Source organism: Tinamus guttatus, unplaced genomic scaffold (genome assembly GCF_059628265.1).
Source record: "Tinamus guttatus ecotype Peru unplaced genomic scaffold, ASM5962826v1 Tinamus_guttatus_pri_ptg000716l, whole genome shotgun sequence".
NCBI lineage: Eukaryota > Metazoa > Chordata > Aves > Tinamiformes > Tinamidae > Tinamus > Tinamus guttatus.
In genome coordinates this window covers 1,903,183-1,928,579 of record NW_028289250.1, presented here as the reverse complement: position 1 = coordinate 1,928,579, position 25,397 = coordinate 1,903,183, and the positions used below count along the sequence as shown (strand labels likewise).

The 25,397-nt window shown below is 38.7% G+C and overlaps 1 protein-coding gene across 1 annotated transcript in view; it reads left to right on the top strand.

Annotated features, from left to right (window-relative positions):
* Nucleotides 1–25,397, top strand: part of UST (uronyl 2-sulfotransferase) — a 158,521-nt gene that overhangs the window by 105,116 nt on the left and 28,008 nt on the right. The window contains exons 6-7 of the mRNA XM_088537070.1: nt 19,593–19,690; nt 21,014–21,171. Of these exons, the coding sequence (XP_088393196.1) occupies nt 19,593–19,690; nt 21,014–21,171 (256 nt within the window). The remainder of the gene's footprint in view (nt 1–19,592; nt 19,691–21,013; nt 21,172–25,397) is intronic.

The window sequence follows — 25,397 nt, the reverse complement described above, 5'->3', positions numbered from 1 at the left end:
CAGCGCTCCCATTCAGGCTGCTGGGAGGGCACTTCTCAAGCGCAGCCACCTGTCAGCTGACCCAATTAGAACAGTTTTCTTTTTCTTTCCTCTAATGAGTTCTTTTAATAGTCTCCAGCTGTTCCCTTTTCCAGCATTAACTCTTCACAGCAAAATTTCTGTCATATTTTTGTATCTGCTCATCAGAAGTGTGTTGCTATAAAGCACCACTCAAACTATCTTTCAGTTAGATTTTTCCACTCTGTATTAATAATTTATAGGAGCGCAAAGTTAAAGATAATTCAGAACTCAGTTGGAGAAGGGACTTATTAAGCAACTTATAAAATGTAATATTAAAGGAAATGTTTTCATGGCTGACATTTAAATTTCAATGACTTTAATTTCCAGACCAATATGTTTTACTGTTCCCCTGTGGAGTTTGCACTCCAAACGTTGCAGCATTATGCAATTATGTGAGGGCAGGGAAATCTGTCTTTTTAATCTATTTTCATTTATTAATCTGAGTCAGTTACACGTAGTAAATACTATACTGTTGGTGAAAAAATTGCAGCATTAAAATATCTTATATAAGTCATAATAAATCCTTATAATAACAGCAAAGATAAAAAGATCTGGATTTTATTAATGCCATATTTCTATTTTAATTATATCATTCTGTATTGCATTCCTTCTCGAGGAGGCAGGATACAGGATAACCACAATATTTTGTTTCAGAATGTAAAAACCTGACGTATTTTTTCAAGCAGTTTTCTAGTGTTCTGTGTGCCTGAAAGCTTCTGGCTGTTGCAAATGTTAAGCAACTGCTTGAGAATTTGGAGGCAGTAGAGTCCCAAGCATGGAGTACCCAGAGTCTCATGTAAACTGACATTATAACAGGTTCTTAACACCACCAATAAGCAGGACATGATAGTTAAGATGTATGAATTCATAGCAATTGAAGTAATTAATGTTATTTTATTTAAGAACCTATCTGTGCTAATCCAGGATGAGAAACACTATTCCTCATTTTTATAGTGTTTTTGACAAGTTTATTAATGGTACCTTTATGAATGCAAAGAATACAAAAACGTTTTTTTGGTGGTGGTAGTGATGGTTTTATAAGTATTGTGATAATCTAGGGAACTACTTTTCTCCAACTTCTTTGTTGGAAGCTGGCGTTTGTAGGATGGAAAATCCCAAATACAGAACAATATGTTGATGCTGGCCTTTTAAAGACAAAGAATTGGGTAAGGGAAGAGGGTCTATCCATATAATATTTTCAGAGAATGTTTTGGAGATTGAAACAAGAACAGAGGAGCATTCTTGTATAGCCAGAGGATAAAAGCATCCTTGCTTTCAGCCAAGGCAGGAAAGTGATTGGCAGAGAGAGATATAATCCTCTTTTCACATTGAAAAATTATGAAATAATTGACTGTTGTCAGTAGGAATGAGATCTTGTATGATGAGTAGATGGTTCTATGATAGCATCAGCTCCATTCTCAGTCACAGTCAAAAAAGCAGATCAAAAGCAGTAGAGAACAAAACAGATGATGTAATTGTGTATAAATATGTAGTGTGGCTGCATTTGACTTCTTTGAACATCGATGACCTCCAAAAGGGTATGAAAGAACTGGAAAATATTCAGAAATGGGTAGCAGCAGGCAGGAAAATAGGGAATTGTTTCCATACAATGAATGGCTGAGTATATTAGGACCCTCCAGATGAAGAAGCAAAAAGCCGTGGAGAGGATGTGTTAAGAGACAGCTTTGCAGAAGGAGAAGCTACATAAGCAGCAATTCCTCAGTTTGTTTCTGTAAAAGAACTAGAAGATGTCAACTAGAGGGGGTGGTTGCCAGATCCAGTGGAGAAAAATGACAAGATGGTTTGGACAACGTATAATTAAGCGTAGAAGTCTTGTGTTACAACGGAGTGTTGGGGAAAATAGAAATTTATATGTATTCAGAAAGAGTAAATATGATACATCAAAGACTATTAAATACCATCATGAGAACTCTAACTCAGAAAATTTCTGGTAGGCTGGAGTCCACACTGAAAAATGTTTTGTTCCTATGGTCCCCACGTGTTGAGTGCTGAGGGCCCGGTACAGGCCTGGGTAGGCCCTGGCAGTACAGTAGGAGGCCTCATCTGCTGAACCTGGCTTGGGATGGGAGGATACAGGAGGAGTGCTGGAAGTCGATGGAGACAACACACTTGGGAGTCTAGGACACAGGAGAGATTCATAGAGAGCTCCTGTCTCAAGGCCCATCAGCTGTTGGGAGCAGTAGAGGAATATACAGAGTTTTTTATTATTTGGGTTATATGTTTGCATTTCATGTGTTAGCTAAGAGTTATTTTATCCCTCAGTCAGTAATGAGCATAAGTTTGCTTGTCAGTCTTTCTAACAGCTTAAGCTTTCACTCCTTACCCCAGAAGAAGGTTACTTCTGAGAGTGCAACTTAATTCGTGTGATCACAGAATCGCAGAGTGCTTGAGGTTGGAAGAGATCTCTGGAGATCATCCAGTCCAAGCCTTCTGCTCAAGCAGGGTGACCTAGAGCACACTGCGTAGGATCATGTCCAGGCAGGTTTCAAATGTCTCCAGTTAAAGGAGACTCTACAACCTCTCTCCTTTCTAGGCAACCTGTGCCAGTGCACTGTCACCCTCACAGTAACAAAGTTTTGGTTTGTGGTTGTTGCCTCTTGGCCTATTGCAGGCTACCACTGCAAAGAGTCTGCTCTCATCCTCTCAACACCCTCCCTTAAGGTCCTTTTACACACTGATAAGATCCCCTCTCAGCCGCCTTCTCTCTAGGCTGAATAGATCCAGCTCTTTCAGCCTTTCCTAATATGAGAGATGCTCTAGTCCCTCGGTCATCTTTGTGGCTCCTTGCTGGACCTGCTAGCGTTAGCTCCACGTCTGTTGTGTATTGGGGAGCCCAGAACTGCACGCAGTGTTCCAGATGTGTCCTCACCCAGGCTGAGTAGAGGGGGAGGATCCCTTCCCTTGACCTACTGGCAATAGCCCAAGGCAGCCCACGATAGCACTCGCCTTCTTGGCCACAGGGGCACTTCAGTGGCTCATGTTCAAGTTCTTGTCCACCAGGACTCCCAGGTCCTTTTCTGCAGAGTTGCTGTCAGACAGGTTAACCCCCATACATCCTGGCTTTCTAAAATTAGCGACTGCTCTGAGTAACTCAAAGTCAGACTTTATAATTACATGCAGAGGAAATTGACTGATGGGTGATTTATATAAAATAGTTACTGTAATAGATCAATGCTTTCAACTCAATGTCTTGCATTTTGACATTAGTCAGCTGAGTATTCTTGGTTGTATACTATATAGAAGTTAAGCTATTGCTGTCTGCCAGCTCTGCTGATCAAATTATTTATTTTTTTTAATTTTCAGCCTGCCATCAAGGATCTTAATTGTTAGTGCCATATTCACTGCGTCCAAATCTATCTGAAAAAAATATATACTTCTTTAATGTATACAGTATTTTCAGAAAGGATGAATTTCAGACATTTTAATGATTTTTTAAGTGATGAATGAGTATTCATATCTTCAGTTCTCCTCATCTATTTTGCATGTTCTTGACTTAAGGTATCGTTAATGTGAAATCAGCAGGAGGACATCTCTGAAAAAAAATGATGGTGAGGTTAAATGGCTGCCAATAAATTGATGGCTTATTTTTAATTAACTCACAAATAAGCACCAGTAGCTAGAATGCAGGTGACTGGAATAAAAAAGGTACCAAATCTGTTTGTATGGGGTTAAATGCAGAGTCTTAATATCTTGTGTATTAAGAAGCTAGTGTTCTGTGCTCCATAGTCATCAAGTACAACTAATCATTGGTAGACTTTTTATGTCTCTAAAGTTGGAATAGTGTGATTTTTAGAACTGTGATTTTGTCATCATCCAGAACTCCACTGGTTTCCTCTTTTATCAATATGTTTTAAAATTTATTTTATAACATCCTATTTTATATCTGTTCCAATTGACATGATCAGAATGGCTTCTTGAATTTTATTATTTCTGAGCTAAACCGCATAGCTGTAACCAGCAAACTATCAGTTTTTAAAATATCAGATAATTGTGTGCATATGTTTAGAAATAGAAGTCTTATTTCTCTGAAATGTTTTGTATTGTATTCTTGTTTAATTTAAGTAAGGCTTGAAATTTTGTTTAATGAAATCACAGTAGTCTTTCTGTAGAAAACCCTGTTCATTGCCTTCTTAAATGCTGCTTGCTAGGAGTCTAGTAGGTCTTGCTAGGAGTAGACCTGTTTGTTTTTCCTGGTCATTTTATGCTCTAGCCACATTAACTCAGAGCTATTACATTGAAAGTGTGGTAAGGAAGGAAATTGCAGAGCCTTTCAGTCTCCTTTATAGAGCATGTCCAGGGAGAGATACGCCTCCCTTACTGCCAATATTGAAAGTGTTCACGTTGTGATGTGATAATGCAATTACGAGCAGTCAGATACTCATTTCATGCGGAAGGTGTCAAAGCCTGTAGGAACTGACAATTTTTTAAAAAAAAAAAAGTGTATTTATTAGGCCATTTTATTTCTTATCTATCATTCGCCTTCCTCTTTCATTTTTGTGGTATATACATTAGTTTTCTGAATGTCAGCACTGCCAGCAAAGTGAAAAAAACGGAAATCCTGATCTCTAAAACTTATTTGGCGAAGCCGAGCTAAGGCTTTCAGAAGGTGAAATTGCAGTGTGAATTCCAGTATCCCCTGTCAGCAGAATCACCCACCCAGTGGGATGTAGGTAACGTGGTAAGGTATAGCAGCGTTTCCATAAAGCCCTTGTGCCTGTCTGGTGCTTGAGCTGCCTGACACATTCGCTCCTGACACACTCAAGCTGCTTCAGAGTGTTACCAGTACTGCTAGCTAGGCTGATGCCCTGAATGTATTGTTTGTCTCATTATCATTAGCTTAAACTGTGTCATTAACCACATACTTTCCTGAAATGTATTTTTTGGTGGCTGTGTAGACTGTTTTGTGGACTCCAAAATTCTGGATCATGCTTGTAAATTATTTTTAAAACTACAGTGTAGTTTATGTTGGAACCATACGCAAGCAGAGATGACGCTTGTTGGAGATGAAAAGGGATATTTGGTGCCCAGGCACACTTGAGACAATTTACCCTGTTTCTAGTTTTTCTTCTCTTCTGAAGTCTCTCAAGGCTTTTTCTAGGCTGCGGAGTGACCTTCTCTGCTGAGTCCTGGCGCCAGGACCACCAGGGCCCTGCTGGAGCGTGCTGTGCTGCTCGTGGCTGGCAGCCAGGCCTCTGCTTCCTGGTGCCTGGGCAGGTGCTGCAGAAGGGGCTTCAGAGTTTTTGGGACACAGCTGAAGTTCATGTGCACTCGGACCTGGGAACTACTTTCCAGTCCAACAGTTTAGACAGCGCCTGTGAAACCTCCCAAGCCTCTTGCTTGACTGCCTTGGTGGCTGCTGCATAGCTGTACCTCTGCATAAGCACATTACCTTTCCAGCAGCTATGTGTGCTGAAAAGTCACTGCAGAGATTTCTTTGAAATGCTAAAGGCAATGTGTTGTTTTCTACTCAGGCTATTTAAAACTACCTTTTCCTGTGACCAATAGGTCTCCAATTGGGGCAAGCTCTATGCCAGCACCATCTGCTTGGCTAGTGTCTGACCATGTCTTTAAGGTTCTGGTTATCGCTAAATCTTGGCACAGCTGAGAGAAGATGCCTGCTCTGCTTAGTTTCATAATGCCACCTTTCAAGTTATGATATTACTGAATTTTGGATCAAGAAAGATTAGATGGAGCTAGAGGACTAAAAGGAGAGAAGAAGGAGTCTTGCAGGGGACTTGAAGTCTCAAACTCAAGTCCTCAGAGCACGAAATATCTTGTTTTCTAGGATGGCAGCGTTATTTCTTCAGGTATAATTAAATGGGGGAAGGCAAGAAAGTAAAGACTACTTTTGTTTAAAGCATTATAGTCAACAGTCTCGGTAGGAGCATCTTTTTCACAAAGAAGATCATTATCATGTGAGATTCAGTGGGCACTGAGAGCCTTTGGTCTGACTCCCTCATCCCTCAGAGCAGAATTATTTACTGTTTTAGAGGATTGCCCCTTTACGGGGCACCCTCCACGTGTACCTCTGGCTATCAGTGTTCTCCCCCTCTCTCTTGACTAGTAGAGAAGGATCTGCATTGGTTTCTCTGCTTCTATGATGTCAAGTTATCTTCATTCTCCTCTTGGTAGCTTAGATGTGAATAAATTTAATGAAAGACGTATAAATTTTAAGGGTCTTGCATTCACAATATTGTGAATGCAAAGCAGTATATGCTAAGAGAACAGAGTAATTTTTTCGTTTAAAAATAAGATTGGCTATAATTCTTGACTGAACAAATGCAAATAAAAGGAAGATCACACTTTGGATGACAGTGAAAAAGAGGCAAAGAGATGCAAATTTAGTTCTTTGTTTCTGTCTCATTACAGAATGAACAGATCTGAAGTGGGGAATCATTTTCCCAACAAACAGATGTTGTCTGTCCAGTCTTGCTTTGTTTGGTTTAATATGCTCCTGTGGAGTAGAAATATGCATTTGTGTTTCTACAAAATAACTTTTAAATAGATACTGAGCACCATAGGTTTTTGTTGGCAACTGGATTTGGATTTTCTCTCCAGTTGCCTGGCCCTGCCTGGCAGCTGATGGGTATGCTTTCCCACAGGGGTGTTCTTCAGGTGTCAGATATTCCAGAAATCTTTTCCAGCTTGGCATAAAGCATATGGCTGCAGATGGTTTGGATTTTTTTAAGAATTTTTTGTTTGTTAGTTTTCAAGAGTGACACTTGTATAGTGAGGTTATCAGCATTCTAATAGTTTCAGGGAAATTAACCTTTTTAGTATGGAGACTCCAAACTGGTATTAAGTGTCCTCCCTTCTCTTTTATTTCCCCAATGGGATATGAAAGGATTAGGGGCTTGAGACAGTGAGGCGATGGATCGGCTTCCCTGCTGCTGAGAGATCAGCAATTACCATCCAGACTTGCCAGCAACTGGCAAGTTTGGCTGTTTATTGCAGTAGCTTTGACAAGAATAAGGGCTTTGGCGCCCTGAGACAAGGACTGATTCAAATGATGTGCTCTAAGGCACCTTAATGAAATGGAAATGCAATGTAGAAATTAAAAGAAAAGAAAAAAAAAAAACAGGTGTCTGAGAGGGATACTGATGACACCAAGTGGGTTTTCAGGACACTTGACCGTTGTTTCCTTTTATTCAGTTAAGTAAGAAACAGTATTGCTGTTGTTATTGTTGTGGGCTCTGCAAAAAGGATTGGCCTTGTTGCAGCAAAGCTGCGTGGTATTCGGTGAGTTTTTGAAACACAGTCTCGTCAGGTTGCCGTGAACACAACTTTTTCCTATGAACGTTGATCCAAGCAAAACCAGCCACTATTCATAACTAAGCTTGTCAAGAGTAATTTCCTTTTTCTTGGGGAAAAATCCACTAACAAGTGGCAAGTAGCACACTTTCCATGGTGAATGTGTTTTGCTAAATTTGATTTTTTTTTTCAGAAAAAAAAACTCAGAATGTAACCAAAGACATGATGCCTTTCAAAAAAGAAAAAAAGCAGATTTGTTTTGCTACTCCTCAGCCATCTAACAGAGTTACTAATTTTCATGAAATTATAGTTGATCCTGTAGTTTGTATTTTTTGAAGCACAGTTCATGGAATGAAGCGATTGAAAGAACCTATATGTGGAGAGAGGGACATATTTCTGTTCTTCAGGGCTCAAAACTGGAGAGGAAAAAATTATCATGCCTCAGAATCCTGTAATTTTGGGAGTTTGTCATTCACAGTGCTTAAACACTCGAAGTTGTCAATACACTAAACAGTCACTACAAACTGAAGAGTGAAATCAGTAGGTTTTGCTCTCTTTTGTTTCTGTTCTTCTGTTCTTCAGAATGACTTTTCTTCAAATAATGCAAATTATGAGTAATTTCCCAGAAAAGCATTAGAGCTGTTCAGTAAGGGGCAAGACTGCAAAAAGGAAAATTGCATGGGGTCAGTATAGTAGAAACTGCCCCTAGATACAGCGTCAGGGAAGCCGCATGTGAAAGTAACATGCTTTTCTTCTCTACACAAGCTACCATGAGGCTTCTGGGCATCTTTTTATATCTCAGTCTTATGAGATGTAGGAAAAGGTTCAAAGACTTTAGACCCTGGGCAGAAATCCATTAAGAAAATGGAATCTAATATACAGCATATTCATTTAGACCTCAGTATATCAATATATTCATTTTTTCTCAACTTTCAAGGGAGGTTTGTAGAAGGCTGCTATCTTAAGTGTGTTAGGTAGGAGGAACATAATGACATTTAGACCTTGCTGCTGTGAGGAAGGCTGTTATTTTTTTTCTCTGTTTGGCCAATACTGAGCTTTTAAAATTTAGCATCCGACTTAAGAAATGAGCAAAATCAAAGAAATTTATAAACTTTTCTGTATGGTGATGATTGTACATTTTTTCATTTTTTAGAGAGGCAAGAAGTGATTTTTTTTAATTATTATTCATGGCTAGTGTAATTGATGTCAGAGGCCTGTTTCAGGTATGTGTCACAAACTGTTGGGTGTAGTCCTTCTACCTTCAGTATCAGTGGCAAGAAATTTATTACTGGAATTCACAAGAGTGGTATGTCTAAGCTATAACTGAGCAGTATGTGGTAATAAAATTTTTAAGATACATCAACTTGTCAGTATTCATTTGCTTTGGTGAGAGTCACACTATATCTGCTAATGAGCGAAGCTTAATAATAAAAAGATTGATCTCCTTAATCTCCTGAAGCCTGCAATTTTTTTTTGAGATTTAATGTTGCATGTCTTCCCTCTTTCATGAACATATTTTTTTTCTTTTGAAACTTTATGATGAAGTATTTTCTGTCCTAATTTGTGTCACATTAACTTCTGTAACAGGATGTGCAAAAGAAGCGATCGCTCTTGTTTGTTCTCCCTCTGTCTTGATGGTGTGTCTAAGATAGTAGCATTAATATTTAATGCTCATTGCAAATGCAGTTAATTTCCTTTTGGATGATGGATTGCTTCTCTCTCGCAACATCTTTAACATTCAGAATTCTGAAATTTGTTTTAGTCAGCCCTTTTTATCTTCATGTCATTAAAACTGTTTCCTTGAGAAGCTTTACTAAAAAGTCATTGTAAAGTGAGTTTCAGGATGTTATGGTATTAGTAGAACTTATCTTTCTGTTGGTATGTGAGTGCTTGAGCGTTCTGCTAAAATGTGCTGAGCATAACTTCTGAACATGCAGTCAAGTTTTAAGAGAAAGGAACACTTGGCCTAGGAAGGAAGACATGTGAGGAGAAAATGTGAAACTACATAAATGTCTGTTACAGAAATAGGCTTTCCTGTATTGCAACTGCTATGTAACATTTTGAATAGTTTAAATCCCGTGACATCTGGGCAAATAACATCTAGTGTTGTGTAAAGATGCAAATTTTCTTGTGAAAGCCCTTCTGGAGAAGGGAGCAAAACAACTGCTTGTACCAGGTCCGGCATAGGCACCAGCTAACCCAGCTAGGGAGTAGGGTGCAGGCTCCATATGTGCTAGGGAGACTGCAGGACATGGGGAAACATGGTGTTACTTCCCCCGCAAAATCTTCCCAGCTTCTGACATTCTTCAACTTGTGGATTCCCTAACCCAGTTACACCTGGGTTGTTAAGAGTATCTTGTTTTAATGAGTTACACTTTTTATCAGCACCAAATTTCTTCTGACATTTCTCACCTAATCACTCATAATTATGGGGTCTTTCCATAATTACTACAGGTCGGATTTCCTACCTGCCACCCATTGCTGTTCCTTGATAAATCTGTTACTTCACTATTAACCTGTCTTGTTATAAGCAGCAGACTGCTCGGCACAGATCCCTTCCTGCAGCCCTGCTCAGGTTCTCCTTTCACGGAGAAAACCAGCCGTTTTGTTCTGACCCTTGATTTTCTGTGCTTCATCAGCCCTTCCTCTGTTTTTTTCCTGAGGATTTAGGTATACAGGATTGTCTTTAGCACTCGTTTATTGACTGAGGCAAAAAAACTGCAGGAAGTTTGAGAGGAATTGCTTAATTGCTTCCTCTGCGAAAACTCTGTTCTTTCTCTCTCTCTTCATCTTCTTCTGTTTGTCACCTGTATTCTTCATTACAGGGTCCTCTAATGCCTACTGGCTCTGGCAGTTTATTGGTGTTCATTCTATTCATTTTTTTTCTAAAATATCTTTGTTTTTGAGACTGTTTTTTTCTGACTTGTGCACTCTCTAGAGCTTTTGTATATGGGAAAGCAGCCCAAACCTCCTACAGTATGTTTCTTGTCAAACTCTTTTTTTTTTTTTTTTTTTTTTTCATTCCAAGCATTCTTGAATGCGTATTACTGCTCAGTTTTGAGCGGAACTTGCTCTCAGTTCAATACACACAGAATTCTAGTTCTTTTTTGTTTTTCCTTATTATAATTAATATCTTTGGCTGGGCGGTAAGGCTTGAGCTGAAGTTCTGCAGTGTTTATACGATGATTTCCTCTGTCATGCAATTTGATTTTTTTTTTTTTTTTTTAATGAGTAGTACGAAGGGTTTCTAGGATCCAGCACTTAATAAAGCAGATGCTGGGTACAAGGTGCCAAAGATGTGAAATTGTTCCTTAATTCTCTCCATCATACTCTTTTGTTCAGCAGAGAACTTAGATAAGACACCAGAGAGGTGTTTTCTGCTTTACTCCGAGCTGAGGAAAAGGCCTAGGTTTTAGGACACAACACTAAGTTAAAAGGACAAAGATGTTCTAAGGAGTTGGACAGAGTCCAGAAGAGCAACTTAAAGAGGAAACACTTTATGGAGATGCAACTTTCCAGGCACGCGAAAATGTGTTATAAAGAGGATGTCCTCCAGTTACTCGTTGCATTCAAGAAGCTTAAGACAAAAAGGAGTTAAATTATATGAAGGTGTATTTGCATCAGATATTAGCAAAGAATATCTAACAGTAGGAGTGATAAAGCACTGATACGAGTTATAGAGGGTATGAACATTTTTATGAACAGATTGGAGAAATATTTGGCAGCTCTAGTCATGATAAACTTGCTTCTTTAAAAAAAAAAAAAAAGGAGGGTGGGTGGACTAAATAGTTTCTTGAAGTACTTAATTTTATGTTTTAGTTAATGCAGTATTTCCTTATTGGCTCAGCTACAAGGGGCTGTGCCAGGTGCCATATGTGACCTCTCCTACAACATCATGGTACGCTGCCAGGCCATTCACTTTATCGTCATTGTCACCTGGTTGAGATGGTGATCTATATCCAGAAAACTCTGTGCTCCAGAATTACCTTTTGTGAGCATAAATTGCTGGATTTATCTGTTATCTCACTGTTTCCTCACAAGCATCTGTTGACTAGCATCCAGTAACCCAGCCTTAATGATGTTTGAGAAATCAGTACTGTGGAGGATGCTTCCCATTCAGCATTTGCAGAACTGAAAATATCCCATCCCTAAGTGACTTTACTAAGGGTCACCATCTGAGAAAACTGATTTTTTCCAGGTTCATTTATGCAAAAGTGTTAGTAAGCAGAATTAACAGGTGTACTGTCTCATACTATTTCAATGCTGTTGGTTGCCACTGGGATTCATCATCACTTGGGTCTGTATTTTTGGTCTGTTGTCTTCCTTGGATCAGTGTCCTTTATAACAGGACTTTTATTTAATGTTTATACACTTCCTCCAGCTGGCAAGCAGTTTCCTTTTTTTCTTTTTTTTTCTTTTTTTTTTTGGCATTTTTTCGTCTTTTTTTTTTAATGTATTTCCCATCCTAGGAAGGTTTGATGAAAAACGCTGAAGTGATGGAAGAGAAGGTCCATATCTACAATGATTAAGAAGTTCCATTCTATTTAGTAAAATCTCTTTTGCAAATTAATAATACAATTTCTGATAAAGAAAGACAAATAATGATGTGCAACATTGAGAAAATATTTAGGTGTATGTATTTATATTTTAAAAGATAGAGAGCTGCAAATGGGCTTTATGTTTGTCATGTACAAGTAATGGTTTGTAGGTAGAGTTGATCACCTTTGCTATGTTAATACCATGAAAGTATATATGTGAATTAATGATTTATGTCTATGCTAAGTGGAAATGTAGACGGTTAGCAGAAGATGCTGTTTGTTAGCTACTGCTTTACTTGCTAAGATGCCAGGAAGAAGAGTTGAATACATTGTTGGCAGAAAAAAAAAAAAAAAAAAAAACAGGGAAATCAGCCCAGCCAAAAGAATCCATCAAAAAGAAAAATGTGGAAATTAAAGTTGGCAGGATATTTGTTTGTGTGGTCTGGGGGAAAAAAAAATGAAAAGCATATACTTTGCCAGAAAAAAGTGGAAAATCAATTCAAAGAAAACCCAGAATTATTCCTCACAAAACACCCCCCTACCCAGAATTGTATCCTGATGTAAAAACACCACAGTTGGAATCTAACCAACCCATAGTCTATGCTAGGTTAGTTTTTAAAAGTCATTTTCCTTGTTAGAGCAAAATTAAAAGGCGGCTTTAGCGAACCAGGCTTCCAATCCTAACACTTCTCTGGATTTTCATAGTAGATTTTTCTCTTCGTATTTGTACTTTTACAGTGCAGGCTTTTTTAATTAAAGAAAAATTATCTCCTACTATAAAAAAAAAAGCTGAGGATTCATTACCTTGCAAGTGTAAATGTCCTACCAAAGCTGTTATTCACAAAAACTGTCACAAATATTGTGGGTCAGAAAGAAACATGCATACATTCCTTCTGATAGTATCTGTATGGATAGTTAGGGTTGGCCTTGAGGTCATTCTCAACTGCCAAGGTTTTTGAAAGCTTCTCATCCCTGTCCTCTCTCTCCAAGTCAGTGTTAGTATGTGTCCAAGCTACCCTGGACTGTGTAAAATAGAAATTGCTAGTAATAAATCTATAAAATCTGTCCTTGCAAGTATAGCTGAAAAATGCATAGCAGGAGTAATTGCTGCTGTTCAGTGGCTCAGTGTGGTGGCATCCTCTGTCTGCTGCAGAAAAGTGGTTCCCTAGGGGGGAATCTTTTTAAATTTCATTTTCTTGAGTCCCCTACGAGCATTTGCAGCCAGCTTCTTCCGAGATGGCTGACGGGCTTCCCCCTCACTGCAGCCACTGAGAGTGCTCTCTCTGGTATTCTCCGTACATCATATCTCTGTGTTGGTACCATTCACCTTTTTTTTTTTCTTTCATTAAAATGATTGCATTTTCTGAAAAAAACTCAAGGGAAGAAAGAGGAAGAGCTTAGAAAAAGGAAAGGTGGAAGGGAAATGATAAAAATGCATTTTGTTAATGAGATGGGAGTATAAATATACAGAATCACTGTCATATTAAACTTTGTGGAGAAATTCTTCAAGAGCTACTAAATAGCCCCCACTGCAGTTGTCTCCCTCTTGACTAGGAACATTCTTGCAGCACTTAAATCCCTTTTTAAACTGGAAGGCAAAGTTGACTGCACAATTATCAGTGCAATGAGGATATAAAATGTGCATTTATAACAAAGACCAAGTGGCATCAAATCCCTCATTTATTTCAAAGACAAGTTTAGCAATCCCACCCATGAAGAGAATTTCATGCTAAGGAATGAACAAAAATACTTCTTCTAATTTTATTTAGATTAAGCATTGAAGAATGAATCTTGGGGGAAAATTTTAAAGTGGGTATTTCTTTAAAGAAACGTTCTTCCAAAACAGAGAATTAAGTTCCCCTCTTCCCTTTTTTAATATATTTTTCTCACATGCATGGTTGACTTGCTTCAATTCTCCACATTGGGTTCTTGCACGAGTCGCTGGACTCGTGAAACATGTCACTCAGTTTGGAGCCCCGTAGCTGGCAGGGGAGAAATGCTGAGGAGGAAAAGAACTAACATGTGAGCATCTCAACGTTGTTTCTGTTTGCAGTTGTCTTGTTTCCTGAAAACAATTCTGTGTGTCAGAACTTCTCAAAAGATTAGTTTCAGAATTAAAGCTGTGAATACTTAAAAATCATAGCAGGGCCCCTTCACAAGTTATTCTCCTCATCGCCTGGTGGCTCCCTAGGGCCTTTGTGCAAGATGTAGAGTTAGCCTTGGTAGTCCTTAACTGCTGGCATTAATGTTGTGCCACCATCTCTCTGCATCCACAATTCCAGCTCTCCTGTGTGAACACTGGTCACTCAGACACTAGAAGCCTGGTGGTAAGTCTTAGATGAACAGTCCCACGTCAAAGTGAATACTTAACAAATAATTTGCTGACAGAGATGTGGTTATAGAAAGCATTTGAAAAATTGGGAAGAAAATAGGAGTGGTGATTGTTGTGGGAAAAAAAATATTAAACAAACCATTTTTAAGAGCACGTTATCTTTATTTTACAAGAGGGCTTCTGGTTTTGAGCGTTCTTTCAGTAAGGTGGCTGGAGGACAACGTTTTGCATCAAACTGTCTCTATGGGGTTCTTTTGCTTTTCCTACACGCTGCTGCTAAGAATGTCTGAAGCCTTTTAGAGGATCCTCTTCTAATGTTTCTGATTGTTATATTGTACCATTCACTAAGAGCACACTGTGCATTACAGAAGTATTGGTGATGAGAACATTGAATTTTTCAATTTTTCTCTTTTCTTTTTATTCTCTAGTTGCTTTTGCTGATATTTTTATACAATGATTTAAGTTAAGGTAGAGAACAGTTTGTAGAAGAAACAGTAATGATGCTTTTCTGGAAATTCACGAGATCAAAGATTTTTCAAAAAGCAGGTTTCAACTACTGATGAGTATGTGGAAGGAGAGGATCTGAATACCTACAAATAGTCTTTTGAAAAGCTATACAAAAGCATCCAGGACTGTATCTCATAAAAAATAGATGAGTTGAAAGCAGTATTATCTGTGACTAAAAACTAGTTTGAAAATGGAAAGCATAGCTCAACTTGAAATGCAGTGTCTGTCAAAGGTGTGGGGCAGACCTGCAGTCTTTGGATGGGCTCCACGCCTGAAGCAGCTGGGCACGTGCGTGAGTCTCCGTATTGCCGTGGTGGGAGCACTTGAGCACAGCGGGTGGTTACGTCCTTGTGCCGTTGAGAAAAGGCTTCATAATCTGGTGACCGACTGTTTCCCTTCTGTTGCAATGACAGCACTGACAAAGTATGTTTAAAAAAAAAAAAACAACCGTGTGCCTTAAGTCATTGGTGTGGCCTATAATGCTCCAGTGGGACTTTACTGAGATGGTGGAGCTTGCACATGAGTCAAGGGGCCATCAGAACTCGTGTGAAGGGATGTCTGAAACCCACAGATAGATCAGCTCTGCTGTCTCATGGAGCTCAGTACCCACGTCTTGTTCGGGAGTCTGCCTTTGGTCACTTCGCTGCAGTCTCCAGAGGACATTTGGGTGTCTCAGAAAACTCCCACGCAGTTTGGCACAACCCACTACTGCTGGCAGTGCTTCTTGGAGGGGCTCAGTACCAGAACAGCGTGGGCGAGGAACCGCTTGGCTTCAGCCCTGTTGGCAGCTGGGAAGTGACACCCAGTGCCTGAGGACCTCGAGGTGATCGGCTGCCAGTGCCGCTTGTCTCGGTTCACAAGCAAATACCAAATTCCTCCAGGATTTGAAACAAACAGGTCTTCATGATCCTGTGCAGCTCTAATCATCTACATATTTGAGATCGAAGAAGAATATAAAATATCACTGTAGTAAAAATGTCTTTTCTTCGGGTTAAAATTATGTATTTTGTTTTATTTTTCACAAAAAAAAAAGTAAATGACTCGTATGACTAAATAACAAACATGAAGTCATATTACAGTAGTATTTGAAAACTGTAATTCTAGCTATACCTTGACTTTCCAGGGTCTTTGGAGTAAGGCATGTGTTTCTTCAGCTTTACAAAATAGGAAATGGTGCCTTTCCCTTTTTCCTTACTTATTCATGTTTGCAGGCTGTTTTCTGAGCCGTCTTGTTTCCATTTTCCTTCTCACTGCTCTGTGGCCGCCCAGGTTCCCTAGCCAAGGGTCAGAGTATTTTGGTGTAATTGTGTTTAGTTCATATGATGCAATGCTGCCATAAGGATGTAACGGTCAGCTTGACCCCTTTACAAATACTGAGCAAGTATGTGAGAAAACATGTGAAAAGTAGTTAGGGGATTCTGAGGGCTCTCAACAGAGCAGAAGAATTTTCCTTGGCTGCCCGTGCTGTGGACTAAACAGTGCTATTGACTGTAGCAGTGTATTAAGAACAGCCTTGTAAGCAGGAGAGGGCACCGTAGGCTGGGCTCACTCACTAGTTTTCCACATAATTTTATTTCATTTCCTTTTATGGTTATGTTCCTACTTGAAAGGTATTTGTTTAGTTCACTGCTTCCTCTGTAGCCTTCGTGACACACCTTAACTTCACATCTGTTACCTTCAGGCTTAAATAAGGCCCATACGTTGAGACTGGCCTGTGAGTCGAGTCTCTCCTAATTGCATAACACAGGTTGCCATATTCCAGCCAGGCAGGGCATGGAAAGACTGCTGTATTTTCATTTTGTGTGCAAGAAAAGGAAAGACTGTTTGTTTGTCTTCCTGTAGATGAATGGAAAATTAATGGAAAAATATGATTGATATGATGCAAAACTGGGAGGAGTGGCTGATATCCCCGGAGCACTCTGCTGCTGTTCAGAGGGACCTGGAGAGGCTAGAGAAAAACTGTCATCTGCCACACTGGATTTTTTTGTGTCTGCAGCAGAACTATCTGCCCTGAAAGATTCGTGTCTTTGTAGGGAAGCAAGATGTTAATGAAGAATGTAGCACTAACAGTGCCTCAGATAACAGAATAACATTGCCTAGAATAATGTAATTTCACCTTAATTTTTTTGTGCTCAGAAAATAAAAAATCCTTTAAGTCATGTCAGCAGCAAAAGAAGAGCTTCATATTGATATGTTTTGTAATAATTAATGCAGTGATAATTGTTGCATGCTGGAGTAAGCCTCAGGCCACACTTTCTTGTGTTCCACCTCTTGATAAAGATTATGATTTCATGGATCATGAAGCTGCATTATTATCCTCAAGTAAAATCCCTTTGGAGAGGGTGGGTGGTTGCTGGTGATTCATTTCACAAATTATCAATATATTAAAATATGAAAGGATAGCAGGTGCTCAAATTATATTGGAACCATCCAGCAGCTGTAATGAAGATCATATGTCAGCAAGTAAGGCTGCTTTTTGCAGCAGCAGCAGTAGTAAAGGGAGACTGTCGGGGCAATCCTTTAACCACAGAATAAATGCGATGCTTCTGCTGTGTGGAACATTAAACATGTGTGTTTGTGCCTCGAGTGAAAAAATGTAGGTTTGTGTAAAAACACGCTTTTCTTCTATCTTGAACCTCTATTGAATCAGTGCAGGGAGGAACGTTCCCTACTCTGATCCTTTTTTTCCCTTCACAAGTCAACTTGAAATACCACTTCATTGAAAGGAAATACCTCTTAATTCCCTGATCCTAAAGTACTTTCCACTAAAAAAAACAAAGTATATTAAAGATCTCTTTTTGACTAAACAAAAGTTACTTAGTTGTTTAAAAATGTGGGATTTTCCATGTGAAGGCATGTTGCTTTTCTTGTGTGGATGCTTTCTCTGCCCATGTTAATCAAATACTGCTTTCAAAAGGACATGTAGGTCTCTGTTACTCTTTTGTATTGAATAGTGACACTCTGATTTCAGGGAATAGTTTCCTCACTCACAATTTCTTTAAAAGAAATAAAGGTGTGAGTTAATGCCCCTTCACCTTTGCACAGAGGTAAGGAAAGAGGAACAGTTTTATGTGGGTTGTCACTAAACTTTTTTAATCTAAAATAAGTGTTTCTGCCTCTTAATTCATTAATCAACCAGAAGGTGACATAAAGTATTTTTAGGACCATGTTTTAGCTATTGTTAAGTTTATTGCAGAGTTCTGGGGGTTCTTATGACAACTGCAAAATACATATACCTGAAAACATCTCTAATAGTGTCTACAATGAAAAATATAACAACTCTTTATGGAATTGCATTTTTTAATTGCTGTGTGTTAAAGCTTTTTGAATCATAGGAAGAACACCTTATCTGTGCATCCAGTAGATTTCTTAGTAATGTTTATAGGAATGAGAAGGGAGTTGAAAGACAGCTTTAAAGTAAGAAACGTGAATTCTGAAATTCGTGTCATGACCATCAATCTTTTCGTATGAATCTGAGGCAAGCCTTGTTAAGTATGCTTGAAGACACTGGGGGAAGCAGGAGGGGTGGGATAGTTGTATCCCAATTGGAAGTTTTTACATTCACAGAATTGACTCCACAGCCCAGGATCTTCTGGCATGTTTATGTAAATCAGAATTTATAAACGTAAGACTGGGAATGGAAATGGGCATGTTCTTTAAAAAGACTTACAGTCCCAAATTTGAAAATAATAAAGGTTGGCATGAGGACTTAAGTTCTGGGAAGAGCAAAGGAGCTTTTCGGAATTGAAGTCTCAGGATGCGATGCTGCCATAGGCACCCTGCTTCCTGCACTGCCTGGGAATCGTCATTTCTCACTGACACTGGGAATACTCTGAATGTCTCCCAGGTTGGTGAGGAATTCTGGCTTTCTCATGATGTGTTACCTGCTCAAATGTTCTCCATCATGCTTTATTTGCTTGGTGAAGTATGTATTTGATTTGATTGTTGTTAATATGTGTCCAGCCCGTTGTGTCATAAAAGCAGGTGTGTTTAAACAGGAATGAAAAGAAAGATTACCTTGCAGAAATGAGAGTCTTTCATCTTTGCTTATGTTGTATTATGTTCTTTGTTCCTCCAAAAATCTCTTTGAAATCAGTGGATCTGCTTGGAGAATAAGGATACTTGGGATATTTAAGGATAGTAGAATTTAACTGCATTGAAGGTGTCTTTACAGTGCACTAAAATAAAACTAATAATGGAATGCAGTCCTCAGCTTTCAGTAGCATGCAAAGGCTTTGAAAAATGATAAGCAGTTCCTCCTCAGATGAATGACAAATCAGAAGGATGATAAAGAGTTTCTGATCAGCTCTTTTCTCAGTAAGGGTTCACACAAGAGGATCAATTCTGAACATCTGAGGAACATACTGAGTTGTAATCAAAGGCGATAAATGCTGTTATATAGAGAGCAAGCTGTGCCAATTGGAGTTTATATTTGTTCAGTACAGTCATTGTATGAAGCATAACAAATAAAAAATGTTGTCTCAGTTTGATTTATTCTGGCTACTTCAAGTTTTCCCCACAGTATACTTAGAAAGAAGTAGTATTTGAAAATAATGTCCTGAATATTTTAAGTACTATATTTAGTCTGAAGGTCATCCATGTGTCCTCTTTTGAATTATGCATTCTTCCTAGTGTAAAAATCATGTGATTTGCAGCAAGACATTATAGCACAAAAGTATCTTTTTTCTCTCTCTTTCCTTTAGCTTTTTAATAAAATTCAAAAGTATTAAAATCACCAAGTTTTTTGTAAGGTACTTGGTATGACCTAAGCACAATTCTTTCATCCTGAGATGGCTATATGAAATATGAGAAAAAGAATACAAGTGTTAATAAAGTAGGGAAAACACAGTCTTCAGTCTCATTGTCTTTTTTGTCCCCCACAGGACATCAACGTATGTATCCTTGAAAACTACCCTGAATGTTCCAATCCCAGGTTATTTTATATCATACCGTATTTCTGTGGACAGCATCCGAGATGCAGGTAAATGTATACAAGGTATCTGTTAAGAGATAGCTGTTGCCATCTTTTTGTCACAAAATGCTAAAGCACAGGCAACGGCTATTTGAAGTACTAAAGGAAAGTGTATGTATAATGTGACTGAATGGGATCTATTGCATCTATTTCAAGAGTGCAAAGGGTGATGCAAATAGTAATGACAGTTTTTGTTGATTTCACACTCAAATAATGAACCAAATCTAGATATATTTGTTAGACCTTTATTACTGCTCCACAGTAGAATAATTATGCATATCTTAAAAAAAATCAAAAAAATTTGCATAAGGTAGGGTCTAATTAAGAAATAAATTACATTCATGACTTCATTTTGATTACATTTTTTTCTTACTGTATTTTGCATATGTTTGTGTGCATATTTAACTTGTATACAGGAGCACTCCCTCCCATAAACAACAGTGACAAGCATGAATGGTTTTGCAAGAAGTCACTAGGGGGTTCTGAACAGTCTATTCAAATTCCGTTTTGTAGCATATTATAGATCTGTTTCTTGCTGTTGCAACAAATCTGAAAAGTATCATGTCTTTAAAATAATATTTTCCAATCAAATTCAGCACTGCTGCTTCTTTAGCTAAGTGTGAACAGTCAGACAGTAAGACCTGCTTTCTCAAAGAAGTCATGGCCTCACTAGGAATAGTTGATGTTCTGCCCACCAAAAGAGTAGGACATTATTTTAAGAGCATAATTTCCAAGGGAAATCCTAAATCCACATGGGGATTTGCTGGGACAGACCACACAGCTTCCATAATGCTACCAGATGTCCATTGCTCAACTGAAGTACGGGATGGTTGTCTGTTCAGACCTCGGGCAAGAGTGAATGCCAGCTGGTTTTGGCCATGTGGTAGGTACACATCTAGTCACGTTTAGCAGCACATATGCACATTTCCTCTTGCATGATCAGATATGTGCTGTCGTATTTCAGAGCCTGTCTATATCCTGGACAGGCAGTGGCTATATATACGCTCATGGCTTGTGGGGACGTTAGTTACCACGTCGTCAGGAAATGGAATATCAGGGAATGGCTTCCAACACAGTTCATCTGGCCTGCAGCTGGCTCATCGCCTGCCAGACCCCAAGGAAAATAATCCCTAAAGAGAAGGCCACAGACGGAGTGAGCAGACTGGGCATGTTGGATCGTCCTGCTGTCCTGGATGAATATCGCGCTGTACATTGACTTCCATCAGCTGATTTCCCATTGGGATCTCTCTAGGCTCTCAGACAAATTGCTTCGAGGGAATTGCATGTTTACAGGCCTTCTTCCCTTCCTCTCCCTCTTTTAATTTCATATAGGGAGCCTGGTGAGTGGGCCCTTGAAAGAGCAAAGCTGAATGTTAATGAAAATTTTCTGCTTGTGGGAATTCTGGAGGAGCTGGAGGATGTGCTGCTTTTATTAGAAAGATTCTTACCTCATTATTTCAAGGATGTGCTTAGCATCTACAAAAACCCAGGTAACTTTTTCCATTAAAAATTTCTTCTTACAGAAGCTTAGGCAAAATCTGCATGACTGCTCAAAGGTAAGTCTATGTCTTATTCAGTCTATGAAGAGATTTACCTCCCTTTCAGGGAGTGGATTTGATTGGCAGGGGAAGGGGGCATGTTTTCCTTTTATTCTTACTGTGTATTTTGCATTCGTTGGCAAGCACTCAGTGCTCCAATGACCTCACATCAGACTGCAAAGTTTATCATAAAAGTGGCTTTTCTTCTTTTAATTCTGTTATGGCTGCTCTCAAAATAGTGTCAGAGGGTTACATATGTAAAGAAACTTGAAAGAAATGGAGCGGGAAGCTGGACATTTTTGTACCAGAGTATTTATTTTTTGACCAACAAGTGTCATGATATTAATCAGTTATCTTAAAATGACCCATCACTTGAATTTAGTGTAAGTTTGAGTAAAGCGCAAATAAGAATGCTTATATATAGTACTCTAAGTAAAAAGCTTGGCCAGTAAAAAGACTCAAGTAGAGAAAATGAAAGCAGAGAGTGCTTAATATATGCCTTAGTTTCATTCACACCTGAAGCTGAATCTGAAAGAGTTCTCTCTTTCCTGTCTTCTCCCAATGCTCTTTTTATTGCTAATTTGTTTAGGAAACAGCATTGTGTCCTATGCCTAAACCACGTGCCAAACTTCTGTGGTGCTGCACGTAGCATTTTGACAGAACTGATTTCCTCCTTGCATTTCACTGGGCCGTCAACATCCTGTCAGCCAAAGAGGGGTAAAACTTCTCTTCGTGCCTAGGAACTTGATTGCATTCTTGTCAGTGTCAAGTGACCGCAGCCACTGAAATGTATACTTTATAGCAAGTGTATATTAAACACACACAAATCAAACTCTGATTTTGTTTGCATGCTCGTCACTGTGCAGCTCATCGCTGGCTCTTGATTGAGTGCAGCTCTAACACTGATCAGCCACTCTGGAGTAATCATGGGTTTCAGTGGGTAACTCTCTCGCAGTCCCTGCAACCAGAACCCACATTTGAAAATTCGTATTTAGCAATGAAACAGATACTGTAAGGGAAGAGCGATATTGCTGTGCTAAGAAAAACATAATTTCAGTGAGACATTACAAGTGTTTAAATTAGGTACTTGCAGTCGGGCAGAGAAGGCAGCTATTTTAAAACTGTGCTTATTACTTTGTTGTAATCCAGTCACAGAGCTATTTTTGCTCAGTAGCAGGCAAGAGGAGAGCGTCGTACAGAACAGCCCAGTTTTTGGATCAGTTACTTCTCTTTTCTTCATAACTTAAAAGCATAAAAAGGCCTGTTTTTGTAGCATATGGTTATCTCGAAGGTTTGCATGATTCAGTCTCTAGGATTTTTCCATATGAATATCATCCCAGGAGGCAGGGAATCAATAAAAAGATGCTCTCTTTCCAATCAGCAGATTTCTCTGTGGGAATCCATGTGATTTTTTCTTTTTTTCTTTGCATCATAGATTCTCCTTTCTCTCGCAGTGTACATAGCTAGCAAATAGCACAATAGGGTCTTGATTTTCATCAGGGTTACCTTGAAATTGTCAGATGTGAAATAAATTATGTTCCAGGATCCTTAAGTGCTGAATAATTTTTCTCTCTTCTGTATGTATATTCTAATACCTGTGGGAGATTTGATCCCTTATTTGTGATTCCACAGTGATTTCTTGGGGTAAGACCTGCTTGTCTAAAATTCTTTTATTCTGTATTCCCAATGTGGATTAAACTTTTTTTTTTTTTTCCTCCAGTCGCTTACTGTCAAGGAATAATAGAGAGAAAGCAGTTTCCTTGTGTTAGCTCTGTCCTCTCTACATTTTTGTTCAGTCGCACTTTTTCTTCCAGTCTTTTTCTGTGTGGGTGTGATTGTGGTTGGTAGTACTGCTTATAAAAGACTAGCAAAATCAGCCAGAATGGAAAATAAAACATAAAACCTTGAGCGTTGTATAAGAGTTGCTATATAGTTGTCCCCAGTGCACCTTAAACCTGACCTGCAACACCCTCTGCTGTCGCATCAGGCAGTGATGGGAAGTAGGGACCACAGGTGACCCGCAAAGCAGCAGGTATTTAGGGTATCACCATACCCGACATTCAGCAGGTTGCTTTATTGTGACTAATACATACCAATTACATCTATACAATTTACAATCCTGCGTGCTAACCTGCCACTCCGCCTAAGTTTATTACAGCAGTCTTCCCTGTCTCTGTATAAAGCAAAAAAAGCTTTTTTGTGAACTTATTTTTAAAACTCAGTATGTTGAGATGAGAAAAATACAGTGAAGAACCCTGTACCAAAAGATAGTATGTTGCCAGACTACTAAATCCCTGCACCAGAACCCATTGCAATAAGTGATTCTGGATTAGACATATTTCAAGTTTCCATGCAGTATAGCTTTAGTGGCATACATAAACATTAAAGTAAGAAATCGGTGATTGTCATCACACCAATGTCATACTTTAAACCAAATTAATTTGCCCTGTAAGCCCATAAAATGCCATGGACTCCAGAGAGTGTCCTTGGGACATGGCTGCAACTGCCCTTCTTGCTGTGCTCTTCAGGCCTGAGGGCTGCTTGGAGACCCCTTGGAAAGTGTCTAGGATATGTGTGTGTTCTGGGCTAAGCTGCTTCTCCTTCCCAAAGCGGGGCCTCCTGCCGTGTTCGTAATGTACTGAGTGGCACCAGGTCACTGCAGCTCCCACCAAGTGAACCTCAGTCTAGGTTGACGCGAACAGAAATCAGGAAAGATGTAAACTTTGTTTTTCCCGTGGTTGTTTTCCTTAACTATGCAAGCACGACTCGAACTTGTCTTTTGTTCTTTCTTTATCTGTTGCAGAATTTGTCATTGGAGACATCATTCAGTAACATTGAGCCAACTCTTGCTCACTATCAACCTCCTAACAAGAAAACAAAGCCCAGAGAATTTCACTTTTTATTTTTTTTCATGGTGCTTTGGTGCTATGGCTCTGAGACAGAAGATATTGATAATTATCATACTAATTGATCAGTACTTGAAAGTACTGATTAGATAGTTAGTGATATATGGACATCAGAGAGCACAAATGTGAATGTGAACATCTGTCCATGTATAATGACAGAGATAATAGTTGAATGCAATAGGATTTGAGCACTTTTCTCAGCAATGCTAATGATTTATTTCATTTTGTTTTGTGTATCTCTCTGACAAGAGATAATACAAAGGAAGGGAATATTTTAAAGAAAAGAATGAAATGTAATTGGCCCCTTAGGTCATTATCACTAACAATTGCTTATTGAGATTTTTAATACACTTGGCTTGACAGCTGTTGGGTATTTATTCTGTGCTGACTTTTCTTTTTGATTGTGTTAACCTCACAGTTTGAAATACACTTTTTTTAAAAAAAAAATTGTGAGTTTAAAAAAGTTACTCTGCAAGATAGGAAATTCTTGTGGCACAGAACATAAGGATAATATTTTTCTTCATTGCATTAATAAAAATGTTGCCTTCAGCTAATCCATAGGCCGAATATTTTATGACTTGCATATTTTTATAACAATGTACAGTTAAATGTAAAAACCATATTTGGTGGTAAAATTTTCTTTGGAACCAATCCCTTAATCTTGTAGAATACATTAAAACTATGGATTTCCTGCTTTCTTTTCCTTTTCCACTTTCTCCTTGAAATCACCTCAGAAATATCCTTATTCCCTCATCTTTCTCTAGGAACTTATAAAATTTCTTTCACACCAAAAGCTCTAAAAACACTGCTCTGGAAAAAAATCTTTGTTTCTTAAAAGTTAACTTTTACACTAGAGAATGTGTACTTATTACTATGAAGCAAGAAAATTGACTAAGACTTTTCAAACGGTTGATTTTTTGAGTATAGTGAAATTATTCTTCCTGTCATCTGGAACAAAATTTACTGTTGGGAGTAAAATGTAAAATGATGCACTTTTTACAAAAAGCGTCGTGAAGGTGACTGCACCTCTTTTTAAAATGACATTTACAGGGAATGTTTTTACTTATGGTGATAATATTATCCCAGATAATATAAGCATATTGATCCTTTAAAGTCTTTGTGTTCTTAAGTGTCAATGACACAGACTCGATGCTTTTTATTTAGGAGTTTCTGTTTTTTTTTTTTTTAAAAAAAAAAGAGCAAGGAGGGAGATGCTGACATGCATCATTACTGTCAGGCTGAGAGCAAGTGCAGCAGGTGCTGCACCACTTT